The sequence below is a fragment of the Corapipo altera genome, unplaced genomic scaffold, assembly GCF_003945725.1.
Source record: "Corapipo altera isolate COAL_440 unplaced genomic scaffold, ASM394572v1 61411, whole genome shotgun sequence".
Lineage (NCBI taxonomy): Eukaryota > Metazoa > Chordata > Aves > Passeriformes > Pipridae > Corapipo > Corapipo altera.
In genome coordinates, this window is record NW_020884875.1 from 8,972,753 (window position 1) to 8,992,152 (window position 19,400).

General features: G+C 38.4%; 2 protein-coding genes across 4 annotated transcripts in view; one reads left to right on the forward strand and one right to left on the reverse strand.

Moving 5' to 3' along the window:
- CENPK (centromere protein K) overlaps positions 1–4,823 on the reverse strand; it is a 20,910-nt gene extending 16,087 nt beyond the window's left edge. The window contains exons 1-2 of one of the 3 annotated variants that reach the window (XM_027635010.1): positions 4,743–4,823; positions 1,908–2,024 (exon numbers count right to left, since the gene is read on the reverse strand). In XM_027635010.1, coding sequence (XP_027490811.1) covers positions 1,908–2,024; positions 4,743–4,823 — 198 coding nt within the window. Of the gene's footprint in view, positions 1–1,907; positions 2,899–3,747; positions 4,590–4,742 lie in introns of those variants that run through there. The other 2 variants (XM_027635012.1, XM_027635011.1) reach the window with 2 other exon arrangements.
- PPWD1 (peptidylprolyl isomerase domain and WD repeat containing 1) lies at positions 4,794–18,385 on the forward strand. Its single transcript, XM_027634998.1, has 11 exons — positions 4,794–4,978; positions 6,184–6,286; positions 6,900–7,000; positions 8,221–8,341; positions 10,140–10,587; positions 11,097–11,287; positions 11,783–11,972; positions 13,022–13,203; positions 15,787–15,868; positions 16,421–16,603; positions 17,615–18,385. The coding sequence occupies exons 1-11, from the start codon at positions 4,822–4,824 to the stop codon at positions 17,756–17,758; spliced, it is 1,902 nt and encodes a 633-aa protein (XP_027490799.1). The 5' UTR covers positions 4,794–4,821; the 3' UTR covers positions 17,759–18,385.
- Positions 18,386–19,400: the final 1,015 nt, after the last annotated feature.

The window sequence follows — 19,400 nt, forward strand, 5'->3', positions numbered from 1 at the left end:
AAAGAAACAAAACACAAGCCATGTTTGTTTACTCTTCCCTTTTGTAACAACAGAACACAATGCTTAGAAAGTTGAACCTAACTTTTTAAATATAGGAATAACAGAGTTGTGACTTGGATCCCACCACATCCCTTAGATCCTTACCCAGAACAGCAAATTAAGAAATATTTTGAAATCACACCACAGTAAAGCAGAACTTAATTAACTGGAAAGCAGAAAAGTAGCAGCTAAAAAAAGATGTATCATTTGAGTAAGAAGGTAAATTATGAGGGAAGAGTTCATATCGGGAAAGGCACTGATCATGTGAAGAACACGAGAAACTGGGAAGAGAGTCATGCACAAGGCTGAACAGGGAAGCTGCTGAGAAGTTAACACACTTTCTGCTACTCCTCTGGCTCTCCAAAGAGATTAATTCCATTTTAATACACATTTTTAGGTTAAAGTCATTTAGGGCAGTAAACCGCACCCTTCAGAAGTGGTCTGATTTTGAGAAGTGCACTACATCAGCTCCCATGATTGCAATGGGAAGAATACGCAGTCTGAAATTCAGGCCACCACAGATATCCAAGGCTTCAACAGGAGACACCTGCTGAACACTTTCTTGTTTCATAACTGTCAGCAATTCAACCTATTCCACGACAGGGCAAGACGTACTCTGCTCAACAGTAAAACTACTAAGCAGTACTTTGGAAACCTTGTTGTTAATGTTTGGAAACCAGAACACAACACAGGATTTCTCCTACAAAAACTGCTAATGATGCCACACAACCATTTGAACATTACATTGTAACCATATACCCACGATCCCACTCAATGACTATTAGTTGTTTAAACTTCTTCCTGAAACATGCGCATTCAGAATGAAAAATCAAAGAAATGAAAATCCTACTATTTTTATCAACTTCCAAAAATAACAGACATTATCACTTCCTGTATTGTTTTGAGGATGATGGGAATGAGATACAAGATATCTAAGACTTTCAATTAAATTCAAAATAGTAAGCATTCTAACTTCCCTTCTAATTTGAAAATTTCAAAGAAAAGTTCAGGTCCTCCAAACACAACTTCAGAAACCCAGACAGAGAATTCCCAGCCACTTGTTACATGCGAACTTACCTTAATACTCAACAGGAAATAAATCCACATTAGTATCTTTAAATCTAATTATGTAAAATTATTACACTGTGAGTTGTCTGTACATTGTTCTACTTTAAGTTTGGAAATACCTTTACTTCCGTTTTTGAAATTTTACTGCTTTGAACCTACAACTAAGAACTCAAGCAGATAGCATTTAAAATTGAGCGTAGCAATTAAGACTGAAAATATAATTTAGAAGATGACCTTTCATGGGACTTGGCAGAATCTTATAGAATGCACAGCATTCTATAAGAACTGACAGAAGTTTATCTTTCCTGGGATTCCTTAAATAAAACTAATCTGCCCTAAAATGTTATTATGTTAGAGAGAGACAAATTTTAACCATGATGATATAACCATCAGTTTGGATAAGCATTTGCAAACATCTTTGTCCTTTTATGCCTCTCCTCCTGTTCTCTCCTTTAAGCTCCAAACTACTTGTGAGCAGCACTGGAATCCCATCTTGTGTGAGGCTAAAGAGAGAAGGATCTCAAGTCTTAGTGTGCTGGTACTATCATAAGTAAATAGTTTAATTTTCCCTAATTTAATACATACTCCATGCTAACTAAATCATAACATCAGCACATTGTAAACAACCTTTGAATGCAAGGCATCCCTCAGCCCTGCCAGCACATCTACCTTTGGCCTTTTTATTCTTTTTGTTTTGTTGTGGTGGTTTCTTTGGAAGAGATGGGGTAAGCAGGCAGTGAATAAAACAATTCTGACAAAAGTTTACAACAAATCTAGTCTATCACTTATGGTTCGCATACCTCTTCCAATTTTTCCCAAATATCGTTACATTCCTCCAAGAGTTCTTTCTTGGCTTCTAAAGGACAAAGTTCACTGGTGGGTTCTGCCTCGGTGGGTTCTGCATTGACGAGTTCAGCCTAAAAACAAGCAAACAGAACAGTTATCGTGTATATCTACAACAATTTTTACCAGTTACAGAATCATACCTGCCACTTCAGGTCAAATATACAACAGAATGCAAAGCTTTCAATTAACTCCCCTGCAGCTCTAGATAGCGCCCAATTATTAAGTAAAATCAGCTAACTATATGACTATAGTAAAATTAGAAGACACGAATAATTTACTTTTAAAATTGAATCACAAAATCCTAAATTTTCCAGCCTGCTTTGATTACCTGCAATGGCTTTTCTTTTCAACAACTTTAATACAGAAACAATAAGAGAATCTTACATCTACAAAGCTGTGCTTTTCCTCTGTATATCTGCTAAATTCTTAAGCACTTACTTCTGCTCTGTCTTCCAATAAATGTCCTAATCTATTTCTCCTTCGTTACAATTCAGAATATTTTTGATTAACAAATTAAAACATCCTCAAAATTACTAGAAAAACAAACAAAAGAGTCTGAAAAATATACAGGCAACCAAGGAAAGAGGGCACCAAGACATCTGAGAGAAAAATTAATCCAAGTTAAAATAAAAACCTTGAGAAATGTTGGGTCAGAGAGAAACACACACAAATTCAGAAATTTACTCCTAGTTAAATCTATGAAGAGATACCCAAATTACAACCGTGGCTAAGATGGGAAACACAAGAAGGGCCAAAATGGCACTCAAAGGAAACTTTTCTCTCCAAGGTAAAACAACCAATAGGAACTTCCTAGATGTACTAGATGCAAAAAGCCTTTAAAAATACTTAAGTGGATCACTAAGTCCACCAAAACCACACAGATTAAAGAGATTAAAAAAAAAGATCTAATATACATCTCTTAATAATGCACAAATTCCTAACTCAACTTTTTATTAATTTTCAGAATAAAAACACAGAATCAGAGAAAATTATGTCAAAATCCCAAGTAAATTAAAAGAAGTCAAATATTCAGCTAGTACTCCCAAAGTTCAAGGATGCTATAACAGAGTGGATGAGAAAAAAAAAATAAATCAGAACATCTCACTGAATGCTGGAACTATTCTAGAGTACTGAAAGGTAGCAATACTTCTACTAATCTTCCAGGCTAATTTATTGCATCAATAATTAAAACCAGAACCCTAGAATACCTAACTTGCCATGATAAAGTCTAAAGAGCATAGTTTTAGCACAGGAAAATCATTATCTTCTTAAGAGCCTTGGAATGCTTCCATCACATAAAAGAGAATTAGTTCACATAATTTATTAAGACTTCTGAAATGCCTAAAGCAAAGACTGCCTAGAAGAAACAAAGAAATAAATTAAAAACAGCCTTGAGATGCAATGTACTTTTTTTCTCAGATATAAAAAACTGTCAAGGAGACAAAACAAAGGGGGTTTGAGTGGGGAGAAAAAAAAAAGAAAAGAAAAAAGGAGAGGAAGAAAAAGTACCCAACCTTTTGAAAGTTTGAAAAGGACCTTGGGGTGGAATAAAAAATCCATCCCTGCTGTCCCCTGCAATAATACAATTAATCACCATACAAGTATTATATGAAATAAAACTCTGAATACAAAGCCAGGAAAAAAAAAACTATACAAAAATGATCAAATGATTCTGTTATCCTTGGCTTTAAATTTCTAGATGTATTTCACACAACGTTTCAGAATGTACACATTGTGAGATATTAGAGGCAAGCCAAACTGACTTGTGATCCTTAATGCTGCACTCTTAATTACCTTACATAGCGCATATACTGGAGTATCATATTCAGATGGTTTTTCCTTGTAGCTTGCAGTTTTCCCTATTTCTGTATGGTTAAATTAGGTTTCTATTTTTACACCATACCTGAAAACTGAAGGCTTTTTCGGCATGTCATGACTATTAATGCATTCCAGTTTAAATACGTTATTCCTTCTGACTTTGTTTTAGGACTACCTAATTAGGTAAAAACTACATGCAGGGACAAAAAGTGTGCATTATAGACTCTATGCCAGCCAAGCAAACAGGTAAGCTTTAGGAAAGCGACAGAACCACATAATCCGTCAGATTAGGAGGGACCACAGAGGGTCATCTGGCCCCAACTCCCTGTTCCAGCGGGGTCATCGTAGAACACGTTGCACAGGATTGCGTCCAGACGGTTTCTGATTATCTCCAATGAGGGAGACTCCACACCCTCTCTGGTCAACCTGTTCCAGTGCTCGGTCACCCACAGCTGTTCCTCATATTCATTTTGGTACTCCCGAAAAGAGCCCGGATCCATCCCCCTGGCACCCTCTCTTCACATACTTATAGACACTCATGAGCTGAAATGCGTCGTATGCCCAAACACAGCGCGACCAACTACGGGAAGATACTCAGGGAGCAGAGAGGAATGTAACTGCGGCCGCTGGACAAAGGCAGAAAGGCAGCAATTCACCGTAGGAAGGAGAACATATGAAGGACAGAAATAACACCGCAAAAGGGATGACAAAAAAAAAAGCAGAAGTGAGGCAGGGAGCCCCCGCACCACCCGAGCGGCGGGGAGGCATAGGGTGGTCGGCCTCCCCTCACGGGCGAAGGGCGAACACTGCCCCTTGTCAGGCGGGAAAAGTCATCGCGCCCCCTCCACGGCCGCCCCACGCCCCAGCGGCCGCGATCCCATCCCGGCCCCGCGGTGCCTGAGCGGCAGGACCCCCCCGTTATCCCGGGATCCCGCCGGGAATTCCCGCCGCCCGCTCCCAACCGTTACTACCATGGCGCCTCCGCGCGCGCCGTTCCTCAGCCACTGAGTCACTGGCGGAGCGCCCGGCACGCGGCGGTGACGTACCATCATGGCGGCAGCAGAGCCTGAGCGCAAGCGAAAGGCTCCGGAGGCGGCGGCGGGCGAGGAGCGGGGAGCCGCGGAACTGGGGGAGGACGAGGAGGAGGAGGAGGAGCGCTGGGTCGGGCCGCTCCCAGGGGAGGCCGCGCAGGCGAAGAAGAGGAGAGGTAACAGAGGAGCGAACGTCCACCGGCCGGACCCTGTGTTGGGGAGCGCTGCCCCGGGCCGGGTCCGGAGCGGCGGGAGCGGCCCCGGGGGAGGGCGGCTGGGCCCGTGTGTTCTGGAGCGGTGTCTCTCGTGCAGAATGGCCACGCTGTGTGGGAACCCTTCGGGAGCGGGGTAACAGCCCAGAGGCTACAGGGAAAACGGAGAGGGACCCTTCGTCAGGAACTGTAGTGACAGGACAGGGAGTAATGGGTCCAAATTGAAAACGGGAAAATTTAGGTTAGATATTAGGAAGAAATTCTTCGTTGTGAGGGTAGTGAGATACTGGAACAGGTTGTCCAGGAAGGTTGTGGATGCCCCAACCCTGACAGTGTTCAAGTCCAGGCTGGAAAAGGCTTTGAGCAACCTGGTCTTTTGGGAGGTATCCCTGCCTATGGTGGTGGGGGTTGGGATAAGATGATCTTTAAGGTCCCTTCCAACCCCTTAACATTCTATGATTTATGATTTCTGCTTTCTCTTGTGGACACTGTCAGCCTCAGAGCCCCTACTGTGCAGACTGAAGCCTTACTGTTTAGGGTCGTGGAGTTCATCTGTTTTCTGGATCATCGCCCTAAAATGGAGATGCCTCTAGGCAATATTTTGAGGCATGGTATTGATGACCGCAGCAACTCTCAGCTTTCCAGGTGTCATTGTAAAGTAAATGTGCCTCTAACGATGCCGTTTTCAGGTGTTAACAGGGTGTAAAAACCAAGAGACAAATGCCAAAATCAGATTATTTTGGGTGGGCCAGTTAAACAGTGAAAGAGATAGGTGTCAGTACTTGGACTTGAAACTACAAGACCTGGGTGAGATCATGAATCTCTTAACAACAGGGATACATTTTGTTTTGGAATAAAATAAGGTGCAGAGAACCTTCCCTTTTCTGGAAGTAAATTGTTGATTTTTATTTTTTTCATATATTGAGACAGCTAAGGTAATAGTTGCTTTAAAAGGGAAAAGCAGTATGAGTTCAAGGAGAGTTTGAGTGGTTTTAGTCCACTAAAATTTTGAGTGCAAAGCCAGACCTAAAAGCCGTTTTATTATGTTTGCATAAAATCCCAGCATATTTTAGACTGAAATATGAATAAGCAATTCAAGTAAGGGAGAACAGAAGCTGTACCTTTATGAAAAAAAAAAACTTCCTGATTTTTCTTTTTATTCTGTGTAGTTCTTGAATTTGAACACGTTTACCTTGAAAATCTACCATCTGCTTCAATGTATGAACGCAGTTACATGCACAGAGATGTCATTACACACGTAGCATGTACTAAGTAAGTATCTTTTTTTCCAGGCTCTTTCTTTGTCAGGGGTGTATTTTTATATATGATAAGAAGCTTTCATTTTAAATGTTTAGTAATGGAAAGTTACAGTGTCCTGTAACTTTTAAAAGTTTTGGGGTTTTTTTTTCGAAAACTAAGTGCAAAGGAAAGGTTTACTTAGAAGGAAGATTAAAAAAATGTTTACATAAACTAAAGGAGGGTCTTAAAATCCTTATCAAAATGTGCAGGATATACAGGAATAAGATTGACTGACTGCCTCTGAAAAAGCACCATTCAGCAGACTGCAGAGATCACACGCACACAAACACACACACACAGAAATAGTAACTACTGTGAACTAAAATAGGAGTTACATTTACATATTCAGAAAGGATAGTGTTATAATTTTTCAGAGTGTTGACTTTTCATATATTAATCCAGAATGCATTAAAATACCTGTTTGCTTTTCCAGGAGTGATAGTACCCATTCAGACAGATTGTCACAGTAATTTCTTAAAAGTTCATCCTCTACAGAGTGTTAATTATGGTGCAGATTACTGACCAGTGGGAAAGTGCATAATGTGTTATCTCTTTTCTTGTTTTTAATTTTCTTTTGTAATTGTAGGACAGATTTTATCATAACAGCCAGTCATGATGGACATGTAAAATTCTGGAAAAAAATAGAAGAAGGGATTGAGTTTGTTAAACACTTCCGAAGTCACCTGGGTGAGAAGTTACTTTTTCTTCTTTAAAGGGCCTCACTTTTTCCTCTCCACTGATTTTGTTGTTTGAAGAGGGAGTGCAAATAGAGAGACAGATTCTGGAGTTCATTTAGTGCAGTCAGGAATTAATTGATATTTGCCTGTCTTCCTTCATTCCTCTATCCCGTAATGTTTTGCTCCCAGACTGCAGGAGGGATAGGGTGAGAATAAAACATGTAGGACTCTGCTTGCACAGATCCCCTACATCCTTTGCATTGCCTTGTGCCCTGCCTGTGGAGAGAATATCTGGGACATAACTTAACAAGGTACATAACAGGGTTCATAAAATCCAGAGGAGTTTAAAAATATGTTGCCTTAAATGAAGTTGTATTTTTTTGTCCCTTGTAGTAAGGAAAAAAGTGCATTTTTTTCATCTGGAGTTATTGTAACTGTAGAGTAAATTCTACATCATTGTTACGATTATTGGCTGAATTGCAATTAAGAGTAATTTTAACCCAATTTTCTAAGCTAATAAGTACAGTTCTTCAACACTATGCTGAGTGTTAAATAGACTGAACAGAAAATGACTCTCTCCATGGTGTTAGAAATTATCATATGCCTGAAGGGAAAAAACCCTCAGTTTGATATGCTGACTGTTACAGTAAGAAAAATATTTAATAATAGGTAGTAAAAATAGTTTCCTTTTAGCTTTGCAAGAAATATTAAAGTAGGTTCTTGAGCTTAACTATCAGATTCTCATTCTATACAGAAGCAAGATGTGAAAACAAAACCTACCAGGCAAAAATAAGCATTATGAGAAATTTATGGAAGGTTCAATTGCAGAGTAATTTTGAGTATTGTGTGTGTAATAGTCTACAGAGTTCTGCTGCTTTTTCCCTGTTGAGAAATGCAAGCTGAAGAGCACCTGATTTTTACCACATCATAATGTTCTCAATTTCATAAAAATCAACATTTTAAATTGAAGTGATTGCCATTAAAATCTTTCCCTTATGTAGGTGGTAAGTAGTTCATTGTCACATACCTAAGTTGAAACACTGATAGGATACACAGTGCTGTTTTGGCATTTTTTTTAATAGTAATTTACTGAATTAAGGTAATCTTTTAAGTAAAAAAGGTAGCAAAACAGTTGGAAGGCTTAAACTTCAGTAGGTTTTTTTCCTATATGATATTGAAATGAAGGATGTCCTTTCCCATTTCTTAATAGTGTGTTAACCTTATTAACAGGTGTTATTGAGAGTATTGCTGTTAGTTCAGAGGGAGCATTGTTCTGTTCAGTTGGAGATGACAAAGCAATGAAGGTGTTTGATGTAGTCAACTTTGACATGATCAACATGCTGAAACTTGGGTAAGTTACTTAGTTTGGAAGTGTTTGTTTGGGATTATAAATGGGGATCATTTTGCTAAGAGGTAAGTCAATAATTTGGAGTTTTTGATGTTTCTCCCCTCACCCCCTCCCTAAATCAGATGAAGCTGAGTAAATTTCGTTGTCTGAAATGAATCCAATGGCTGGAGACTGCCTGACTGAATAAAAAAATTTTGACTGTCTGGAACACTACAAGAGAGGAGTAGGAAAGGTGTTTTCTCAGTCTCAAATGTTATGCACAAAGATGTGGTGTTTCTCCAAATGTTTAATAAGGCATAATTTTTTCTGTTGTTTGGCACTGAATTGAGAAATTACAGTCCACTAATGGCTCCATTAGAGAAGGGATTTGGCCTGTATATATCATATTATTTGTTGTCATAGGGATACAAATTTCCTTCTTCTGCTAGAAACAATGTTGTTTTCCTTCCTCTTGCTTTTGTAGCATTTTTGTAATTGCACGTTTTGTAGCTAAAGGATCTGGGAGAAATAAGAATGGATGTTACTACAATTATTTACAATACCAGGGAAAAACAAGCCCTACACTGTTATAAGGGTGGGTTTGAAGGTTTGGAGGATCAGTGAGTGCTGCATCAAGAATGGTGGAAATACTGGGTTTTTTCACAAGTCTTTTAGCATTGAAAAACTTATTCCTCCAACTCTACTACTTACTGGTTAATTGTAAAACTAAGTAGAAGTATAAACTCAGGTAAAAAAGCTTGTGCTATCTGCTTTGCTAGTTACAGTTTTAATATCATCCTCGAGATAATGTACTTAGCCTATAGGAACTGATTCTCTCTTGGCTGTCTGCTGTGGAAAAATTCCAGTTAGCCTTTGTCTTTTGTTTTTGCTGGTATTTTCTACATAGCAGCCCTGTACTGTCTCTACAAAATCAGTAGAATTATACATAAGCAAAAAAAACCCCAAAGCTGTTACAATAGAAGATGCCCTTTTTTGTTGTTGCTTGAGACTTCAGGGAAAAATGAGGTAGAATTTAAATCAGTTTTGCTTCAGGAATCCTACGAGAATGCTACCGATAACATTTTTCTGTAGTAGATTCCCTGATTTGTCTTTAAATAGATTTTTTCCGACCTTGGTAATCAAGATCCCCATGCTTTATGCTTCCATCAGTGATCTGGACAAGGCTGGCTATTTCTGCAGAGACTTCATACTTATTTATTTGATCCTGTTCTTTCTGGTGGACCTGAGATGAAGTCCTGTTATGTTTCTCTCTACCAGACAGGCATTGAAAATCCAAATTATTAGTGTCTATCATAATAGTGTCCTATAGTGTCTGTTAATTTTATTTGTGAAAGGATACTAAATATGAGTTTCCTATGGAAACCATATCATTGCTTTGAGGTCTGCCATTTAGTTTAAGTTCTGGTTCTCAATCTTTGCTTACAGACTGTAAAACAGACATAACTTATATTATTGAACGTATTTCTGTCTTATTTTATTTGTAGATTGTGTTTTTGCAAGTAGCAAATGAGTTACTTCTTAGATGCATTCACAACTCTTATTGAATATAGGGGGATAGTCTTAATTTTGTTTATATCACTTGGGTTTTTTGTTGTGGGAGTTTTTTTTTTGGCAAGATGTAGTTGACCTTTCCTGTAAGTGTATGGCAGAGGTGCAGTTGTCTTCATTTCTACTGAAGCATTAATCACTTAACAGATGGAAGAGAATATTTGATTTCAAGTGTACAGCGTAACTCAACTCTTATCTAACATCATTCCTTATTTCTTTATTTGCTTTTTTCTCCTTCCACTCTCTGTTGCAGCTACCACCCTGGCCAATGTGAATGGGTATATTGCCCTGGAGATGCCATATCTTCTGTTGCAACATCCGAGAAGAGCACAGGAAAAATATTCATATATGATGGCCGAGGAAATAACCAGCCACTTCATGTTTTTGATAAACTCCATACATCCTCACTTACTCAGATACGGCTGAACCCTGTCTACAAAGTAGTTGTGTCTTCTGACAAGTCTGGGATGATCGAGTACTGGACTGGTACACCTCACGAATATAAATTCCCCAAGAATGTGAACTGGGAGTATAAAACAGATACTGATCTATATGAATTTGCTAAATGCAAGGCTTACCCATCCAGTATAAGTTTTTCACCTGATGGCAAGAAAATGGCCACTCTTGGGTCTGACAGAAAAGTTAGAATTTTTCGTTTTCTGACGGGGAAGCTTATGAGAGTCTTTGACGAATCTCTAAGTGTGAGTTTTGTCTTGTTTCTCTTTCTTTAAGACATTTTCTGTACTTATTTGAACTTATTTGCCAGCACATTCACCTAAGTTATCATTTGTTTCTAAAAGCGAACTTCCTTCCTATATTTTTCTTGCAGAAAAGGCCTTCCATGTTCTCTTCCTTGCCCTCTGTATTGCTTTGTCCCAAATGAATTCTTACAGATTTATGTTACTTACATAGTGAAACAGGTGTTGATTTTCATCTGTGTTTTCACACTGCTTGATTACATTTTACTAGAAAGCAATTACAGAGAATCTCAAATAATATTGCACACTTTCTTTGCTTAAACCTAGTCCTATAACATGCCTATTGCATCATGAAAATAAAGAAAGCATTACTTGTATTTGTTTAAATTCTTCATTTGAGTGGAGTAGTCTCAGTTGAATTTGGTATTTTCTAATCATGTGGATTAGTGTTTTGCTGTATAAAAAGTTTAAAATATGTTAATATAATAGTGATGTGGAGTTTTTTTCTGTAGATGTTTACTGAACTTCAGCAGATGAGACAGCAACTACCAGACATGGAGTTTGGCCGACGTATGGCAGTTGAGCGTGAGCTGGAGAAAGTGGATGCAGTAAGATTAATTAATATAATTTTTGATGAAACTGGACACTTCGTTCTCTATGGAACAATGCTGGGCATTAAGGTCATCAATGTAGAGACTAACAGGTAAGTTCCAATGACACACACTGAGATAACATTTCTGTTTCAAAGTCTGTATTCAGTCACATCTATAGCATATTTAGAACTTGATATGACTGTGGAGGTCTCCAGACTTTTCGTGCTGTTATTTGGGAGCCTTACATTAGACTGTAGAGAAGATAGCCCCTTGCTTTATAATGAGTTGTTGCAGATTAAAGCTTAGTAAAATAAGGACAAAACATGGCAGGCATATGTGTGTTAGAAATATGTGACCTATTAATCTCTGGCTAACTGGATGGGATAATGTAAAGTAAATGTGGATCATTTAGTTGGGATTTTATTACGTATAGAGGCTGACTGGTAAATTAGGTAGCAAGTTTGAGTAGAGAAACATCTTAATTAATAAATAATTACTTGGAGGGTATTTGGGAATTTTGCTCTGAGTCCTGCAGTCAGAAAGGAGACATTCTCTGACTGTGAGCAGCTGACAGTAGTTACACCTCTTTACATCTTGTACTTCAGGTGCATTCGTATCTTGGGAAAACAAGAGAACATCAGAATGATGCAGCTAGCTTTATTCCAAGGAGTGGCAAAGAAACATCGTGCTGCAATCACTATAGAGATGAAAGCATCTGAAAATCCTGTTCTCCAGAATATCCAGGCAGATCCGACAGTAGTCTGCACAGCTTTTAAAAAAAATAGGTTTTACATGGTGTGTGCGGTTTCTGTTTAAATTCTTGTATTGATGTTTTCTCTACATTATTTTTTGTTTTTCTCCTTGTACCTTTCTAGTGCTTTTTGTCTTGAGTATTTGCTAAAAAAATTTTTCTAGAGGAGCTCCTTTATACTGCAAGTAAATTCTGGAATTTTTAGCTTGAACTATTTATACATTGGCTAGAAATAGCTTTAATTTTTTCACATTGCTCAAGCAGTTAAATAAGTGGGGGTTGTTTCGGCTATCCAAATTTTTATTCTCCAAGAAGATGATATCCTTTTGTTCTAGTTGAAAAAAAATTAAGAACATTTAAGAAAACTAACCATATTTTATATAGAAACAATAATTAACTGTATGTATAAAAAATGTAATAGAAAAAAATTCAGACCAGCATCAGGACTTGGTAGCAATACAGACATAGCAGGCAACCAAGAAAGATAGGAGTCATTTTCCTATTCACAATTTGATTTTTATGTGAGATGCAATTAATAAGCCAAACAGACAAGCAAGTCCAGAGTAGGTAGTAATTGATTTGATAGGTGATAGCCATAGAGGTTAGAGATTGGTCTGTCTGTTATGACTTAGATTTGCTGGTTGTCTACAGTTTCGTGTTAATGTAGTATTGGAATAAGAGGATTTAGTTTGATTTCTTTAGTGCACCTAAAACTTTTGGCATGAAACCTGACAAATTTGTCTGAGTATAACAGAACAACCTGACATTCTCTGCTCCTTTTTAAAGAAAAAGTGCTGAACTACTGATGAGTTCCTGTTCAAAAGGGGAGGAAGTCTAAAGATAATAGATTATAAAAAATTACTTGGGATTTGCATATGGTTGTACTGGAATTTGTGACTGTGGAAATGCTGGTAGCACAGCACTGAAATGCAAGAATACACTGTCTATGAATTGTCTTCCTACATTTCAAATTGAATTGGATGTTTAGCAGGTTGAATAACGACACTGATTTCTTGGGCACAGAGCTTTGTGTAAGATAAGGGGAAAAAAAGAGATAAGCAAGCAGTTAACATTCTGTTCTTTCGTTCTTCAGTTTACTAAACGTGAACCAGAAGATACAAAGAGTGCAGATTCTGATAGAGATGTATTTAATGAGAAACCTTCTAAAGAAGAGGTCATGGCAGCCACTCAGGCAGAAGGTCCCAAAAGAGTCTCAGACAGTGCCATCATCCACACAAGCATGGGAGATATTCATATCAAGCTTTTTCCTGTTGAGTATGTATTTGGTAGTTTTTCTCTTGTTTTGTTTTTGTTCCTTCTGTCCCTGGGGTTGCAATATCCAAGACTTTTATTTCAAGCTAGGAATAGTTATTTTCTTTCCCGTTTTTGACTCTCCTTGTTTCTTGACAGTTTCTTAATACATCAAGCTAGGAATGTGACTCTCGATGAACACAAAGTAGGGTTAAAATAGGTCTAAATAGTTTGGGACACAAGAGTTTTTTAAATTCCATTTTGTTTTATTTAGTTATTGGTTCAGGGGGACTGTTCCTTTCTTAACTTTTGTTCGTTCCCCCAGCTGCAGATGTGGAGAGGTAACCATACTCTTCTGTGTAAGCTACGTATTAGTGTAAGGCAGAGCTGTTTGGTTCCATCTGGAAATAAAGTGATGTTGGCAGCAGCAAAACATTTGGCAGGAGGTCTGTGCAAGCCATAGGAATAGTAGTTGCAACTTCAAAATGTGGCCAGAGTACTACATTTTATGTTATTTCAGGTCCTTTAAGAGCAGTATAACATTTATATCAGCATATAATATTAATGCTGTGTATATCCAAAACAAGGCACAAAATTGAAATAGTTTCATGCATGCCAATTGCTAAAGTTAGTGTGTTAGCATCTCTGCTTTGTGATGCAAAAATTGCAAATATTTTTTTAATATTAGTTAATTTAAGTATTATAGTATCCTGCCATACATTGAAACTTAAACCATTTAGATGTAGGCCATGCTTCTTGAAAAACAAGTTCGTAGTTTGTCCTAAGCACAGGTGAGGTAACACAACCTCAATTCTGCCCTGTGGGGCTACCAGTTTTACTGCTCTCTTCACCAGTCTTTCCTTGCATCAGGACCTAGTTTCTGGAATTTACGATTGTAGTCTATAGGTTGCAGTAATGGTAAAGCCCTTGCTGGTGAGTGACAGGCCAAGCTACAATATTTCTGATTTTCTTTTTAATTCTCATGCCAGTGTATCACTATATTTACACATACAGTATTGCTAGGTGCTTCACTGCAATGTTTTGTGTGCAATTTTAAACTAAACGATATTACCAGAGTTGCTTATTGTTAAGTTTGTTCTTTCTTGTTTTCTAGTATTTTCTCCCAGCTGAGCTTTGAATTTAAAATCTCTTTAATGTGATTAAAACTAAAGAAGAGCATATAGGATATAGGTTTGTATGCCGTTTAAGTCTTTGGCCATTTTGTTGTGAAATGAAGTTGTGAATGACTAAGTGCTGCTCAGCAAGAACTGGGAATATAATCTTGTTTGTTCCTTTAGTTATATCAGTGGTGCTGTTTTTCATAAGATAATCTGGAGTGTCATTAAAACCCAAGATAATGTTCCTTGTCACAGCTAGAGTAACTCTACAGCTGTGGACTCGGCCATTTTCTCATTATTGGGAAAATGGGTGGCTGTAAACTTGTCAGTGTAAATCTACCTTGGCTACTAATGCATTTCAAAAAAAATAGCAAAAGAGCTACCACAAAGAATTTTCACTCTGCTAGCATCTCTCAGAAATAAAAAATCAAGCCACAGAGGTGGAAGGGGTTGTCCCCTTTTTTTCCATGAACAGTAAGATTCCACCTCTTCACAAAAAAATGTTAACAAGTAGTTTCAGAGAAGGAAAACTGACTGTGCTGACTGCAAGTTCTATAATATTAAAACATTTTTACAGTTTTACTTGTATGCAACACTGGACACCTTGCATGTGTATCTTAAAAGAAGTGTAGAGGTAAAAGAGTGAACAGCTTTCTGCTTAGGAGCATACACAGTTCATTTACAAAATTATTAGTCTAAGTAGAAAGCTGGGGAACCTCTAATCAATTGTTCCTTGAACTAGGCCTTGAGGAGATAATTCATTTACTGACTGTCATGGTTTAACCCCCAGCCAGCAACTAACCCCCCCCCCCCCCTCAGCTGCTTGCTTGCATCCCTCTTGTAGGGATGGGATGGGGAGAGTAGGAATAAGAAAACTTATGGGCTTAGGTAGAGACAGTTTAGTTGGGAAAGCAAAAGCCACGCACACAAGCAAAACAAGGAATTAATTCACCACTACCCATGGACAGGCAGGTGTTCCACCATTTCCCAGAAAACAATCATATATTACTTGGGAAGGCAAAACACCATCACTCCAAGTGTCCCCCACGTCTTCCCTCAGTTTTTATATGCTGAACATGATGCTGTATGGAATGGAGTGTCCCTATGGTCAGTTGGGGTCAGTTGTCTCAGCTCTGTCCCTTTCCAACTCCTTGTGCAGCTCCAGCCTCCTCGCTGGTGGGGTGGGGTGAGGAGCAGAAAAGGCCTCGACACTGTGCTGCTCAGTGACAGCCTTAAACATCCCTGTGTTGTCAACACTGCTGCTGCCTTCCTGTGTAATCATTCAACTTTGTACTCCTCAACTTTTTGCTTTCAGCTCTGGGTTTGAGAAGGTGGAAGAACTGTTTTTCCCTATTTGATGAAAGCCCTTTCTACACTGAGCTGAAACAGTGTTCAGTGCAGCAGGATCTTAGTCTCAACTGATATCCTTATGGCCTTGTCACCAGACAAATATTTATTGTAGCCTTTGTTTTCTGTTATATGATTTTAGGTGCCCCAAAACAGTGGAAAACTTCTGTGTGCACAGCAGGAATGGCTATTACAATGGACACATAATTCACCGTATCATCAAGGTAACTTGTAGCAAGTTAATTTTTTGTTGGTTTAGATAATGTACCCTAGTGGTCAGTTCTCTTTGCTAACCCTTTCATTCCCTTTTTGCAAAGAGGATTTTTGGAGTGGCTTTAGAATTCCCTATGAAGTCTGAACAACTCTGATGTTCTAAACAGCTTAATCACTTACTAAAGTTGTTTAATAGTTGTACTGCAACTAAAAGGTGGCAGAAAACTGAAAGATAAGTTCAGTTATCCTGCTTAAGACTTTGTTTCATGTCAGAGGGCATTTCTTGTACGGCTTCTTATTTCTGCTGCACCAAATACAGCCAAAGTGTTTGCAGAAGGTACAGTCAGGTTTCTGTCCTTTACTAGCAGGAACAGTGAGTGAGAAAACAGAAGTTGCTTTTTCACAAGTTGACTGGATTATCACTCAAAAGAGCCTTAAAGGCATTTTAACACTTACATTTTGTTGTCAGGTTTGAAATAGGTTTGAAAAAACGTCACCCGGCATAAAACATTTTTAGTTATTTATTCTATGCAATGATGTAATAACACATAATTTCTATGCAGGGTTTCATGATTCAGACTGGTGATCCAACTGGTACAGGAATGGGAGGTGAAAGTATTTGGGGAGGAGAATTTGAAGATGAGTTTCATTCAACTTTACGACATGACAGACCATACACACTCAGCATGGCTAATGCAGGACCAAATACCAATGGATCCCAGTTCTTTATAACAGTAGTGCCAACTGTAAGTAATAATAAAAGCTGAATTTAAGGCATGAGAGTCTAACTTGATAGTAAAAAAATACAGTTTTTCTGATGCAAAAAGGATCGCACTAGTACTATCTAAATAATCTTTCCTTAATATTTTGCAAATAAATGCTGCACACCACGATGTATACTGTGTGGGGTTCACTGAAACCGTCCCTGAAGAAATAGAAATGTATTTCTGTGAGTTGTAAACAAGAGGCCTTTTGCCTTTAATTGGAGTTAGGGTGATAAAACATTCTTAGGCATGTTTGCAATTATGTATCCCAGTAAAAGTGATTTAAACTTGATGGAAATCTAGGTATTTTGTAGGTTGTTTAGGGTTTGGATATAGTGCCAGGATGTCTCCTTAAGTGTAGCTAATTGTAGCTATACAAAGATGCCATTGTTTAGGTTTGAAGATTTCCTTTGATCTGTGTATAATTTCAGAGCCCAAAAGAGAAATTTTGGTATGTGAGTCTAAGAGATACAAGACAATTTCTTAAAGGTAACATGTATTCTTAAACACTTATTCAAAATCCAGTGTCTTTTTTTTCAAAAAATAGCACATATCTGCCATAGTTTTGAGGTTTGTTAAGTTCTGTCAGTGCCTATATTCAAATTGGGCATACTCTATGAAAATTACTTTGAATTTAGTAGTATTCTGGACTGGCACTTCAAATTCCTCTGTGAAAATAGAGAGTAGAACAGCACATCTGTGAACTGAGAATACACTTTAAAATAAACTATACAACGCTACTGCATTGGTAGAATGTGACCTCTGTGGTACTTTGAGAAAACAATTGAAAAGGTAAGTTCAAATGCATATGAGTGTGTATTAACTGCACCCCAGTATTTATTTGCATGCTGGTATTTACATGGTATTAGATTCCATAGTCTAGACATACAAAATGTATCCATGCGTACTTACTCTTTCTGTTTTGGTACCTAACCTATGCGATGCTTTCTGTATTAACATGCTTTTTCTTTCTTCTCCTCTGCTCTCTAACAGCCATGGCTAGACAACAAGCACACTGTGTTTGGACGGGTGACTAAAGGAATGGAAGTTGTTCAGAGAATCTCAAATGTAAAAGTCAATCCAAAAACTGACAAGCCCTATGAGGATATCAGCATCATTAATATCACAGTGAAGTAAGGCAGGTGTTGAAGGTTCCTGCTTAAGCAGAAAAAAATGAGCGTATGGGACCCAGAAAGGGACCTAGAAAGAACAGAAACATTTTAAATAATTTCTAGATATAGTGAGTACCAAGACAGACATCACCAGTTCTACAATTTGTAATTTACCTAAAGTGCCCTAATTCTGTATTTCTGATAACTTTGTATTTTAAAGTAAAAACATAAGCATGTTTCTTATGAACTCTACTGTCTTTCTTCATCTTCCATGTCAAACTAAAGATAAAAAACCCCACTGTGTTCCGTGATAGTGTTTGTAACTTTGTCAGGTTTATATGGCATCTTTTATTTTTAATTAATTCTTTTTTTTAATACTTTTCACAGTATTAAAATCTTTGACAGAGGAAAAGGTCAGAAATCCTAAATTGCATAAACTCTTCAATCCTATGTCCATGTATCAAAAATTAGATTAAATTATGATACTGTTTGCTATGACAAGCAAACACAAGCAAATGTAATCTACCTCTGTTCTTTAAAACTGCTTGTGTCCATGTCTTCTCTGTCCCAGAGCAATGATCAACTCTTAGAATGCCAGTGTATAAAGTCCTGTGCAATTTGTTTGGTGTTGCCAATGAATTTTTTTCTTTAAGTGTTTTCTTTCTTATTATTTTAGCATAGGGAGTCTCTTACCTGGCTTCATTTTTACTGGAAGTTCTACAGACATGATTGCTTCTACTGAAATGCTTAGTTTAAAATAAATTATGGTAATAATCTCAACTAAGCTTTATGTCAGGTGATTCTGATGCAGTTAGAGAACACAATCATAGAATCATTAAGGTTGAAAAAACCCTGTAAGATCAATAGGTCCAACTGCTAACCCAGCACCACCACCACCACCACAACCACCTTCACCATTAAACCATGTTCCAGGTGCCACAGCCGTATGTATTCTGAACACTTCCAGGGATGGTGTCTCCACCACTTTGTGGGCACTCTATTCCAATGCCTGACCATATGTCAGTGAAGAAATTTTTCCCAATATCCAATGGTATTTTGAGGCCATTTCCTCTTGTCATGTCACTTGTTATCTGGGAGAAGACACCAATACATACCACACATCCTTTCAGGGAAGTTTAGAGAGCAATAACATCTCCCCTGAACCTCCTTTTCTCCTCAGCCGCTCCTAGTAAGACTTGGCTCCAGACCCTTCACCAGCTCTGTTGCTCTTCTCTGGACATGCTCCAGCACCTCAATGTCCTTCTTGTAGTAAGTGACCAAAACTGAACACAGGATTCAAGGTGTGGCCTTACCAGTGCTGCATACAAAAGGGCCAATCACTGCCCTGGTCCTGCTGGCCACACTTGCTCATCCAGGCCAGGATGTCATTGGCCTTCTTGGCCACCTGGGCACATGCTGGCTCTTGTTCAGCTGCTGTCCACCATCACTCCCATGTCCTTTTCGTTGGGCAGCTTTCCAGCCATTCTGCCCCCAGCCTTTACCTCATACCACTGACCTCAGCCCATGATCCAGCCTGTCCAGATCCCTCTGCAGAGCCTTCCTGCCCTCCAGCAGATCAAGACTCCCACCCAACTTGGGAGTCATGTGCAAACTTACTGAGGGTGTACTCTGTATTAAACAGGACTGGCCCCAATGCTGAGCCCAGG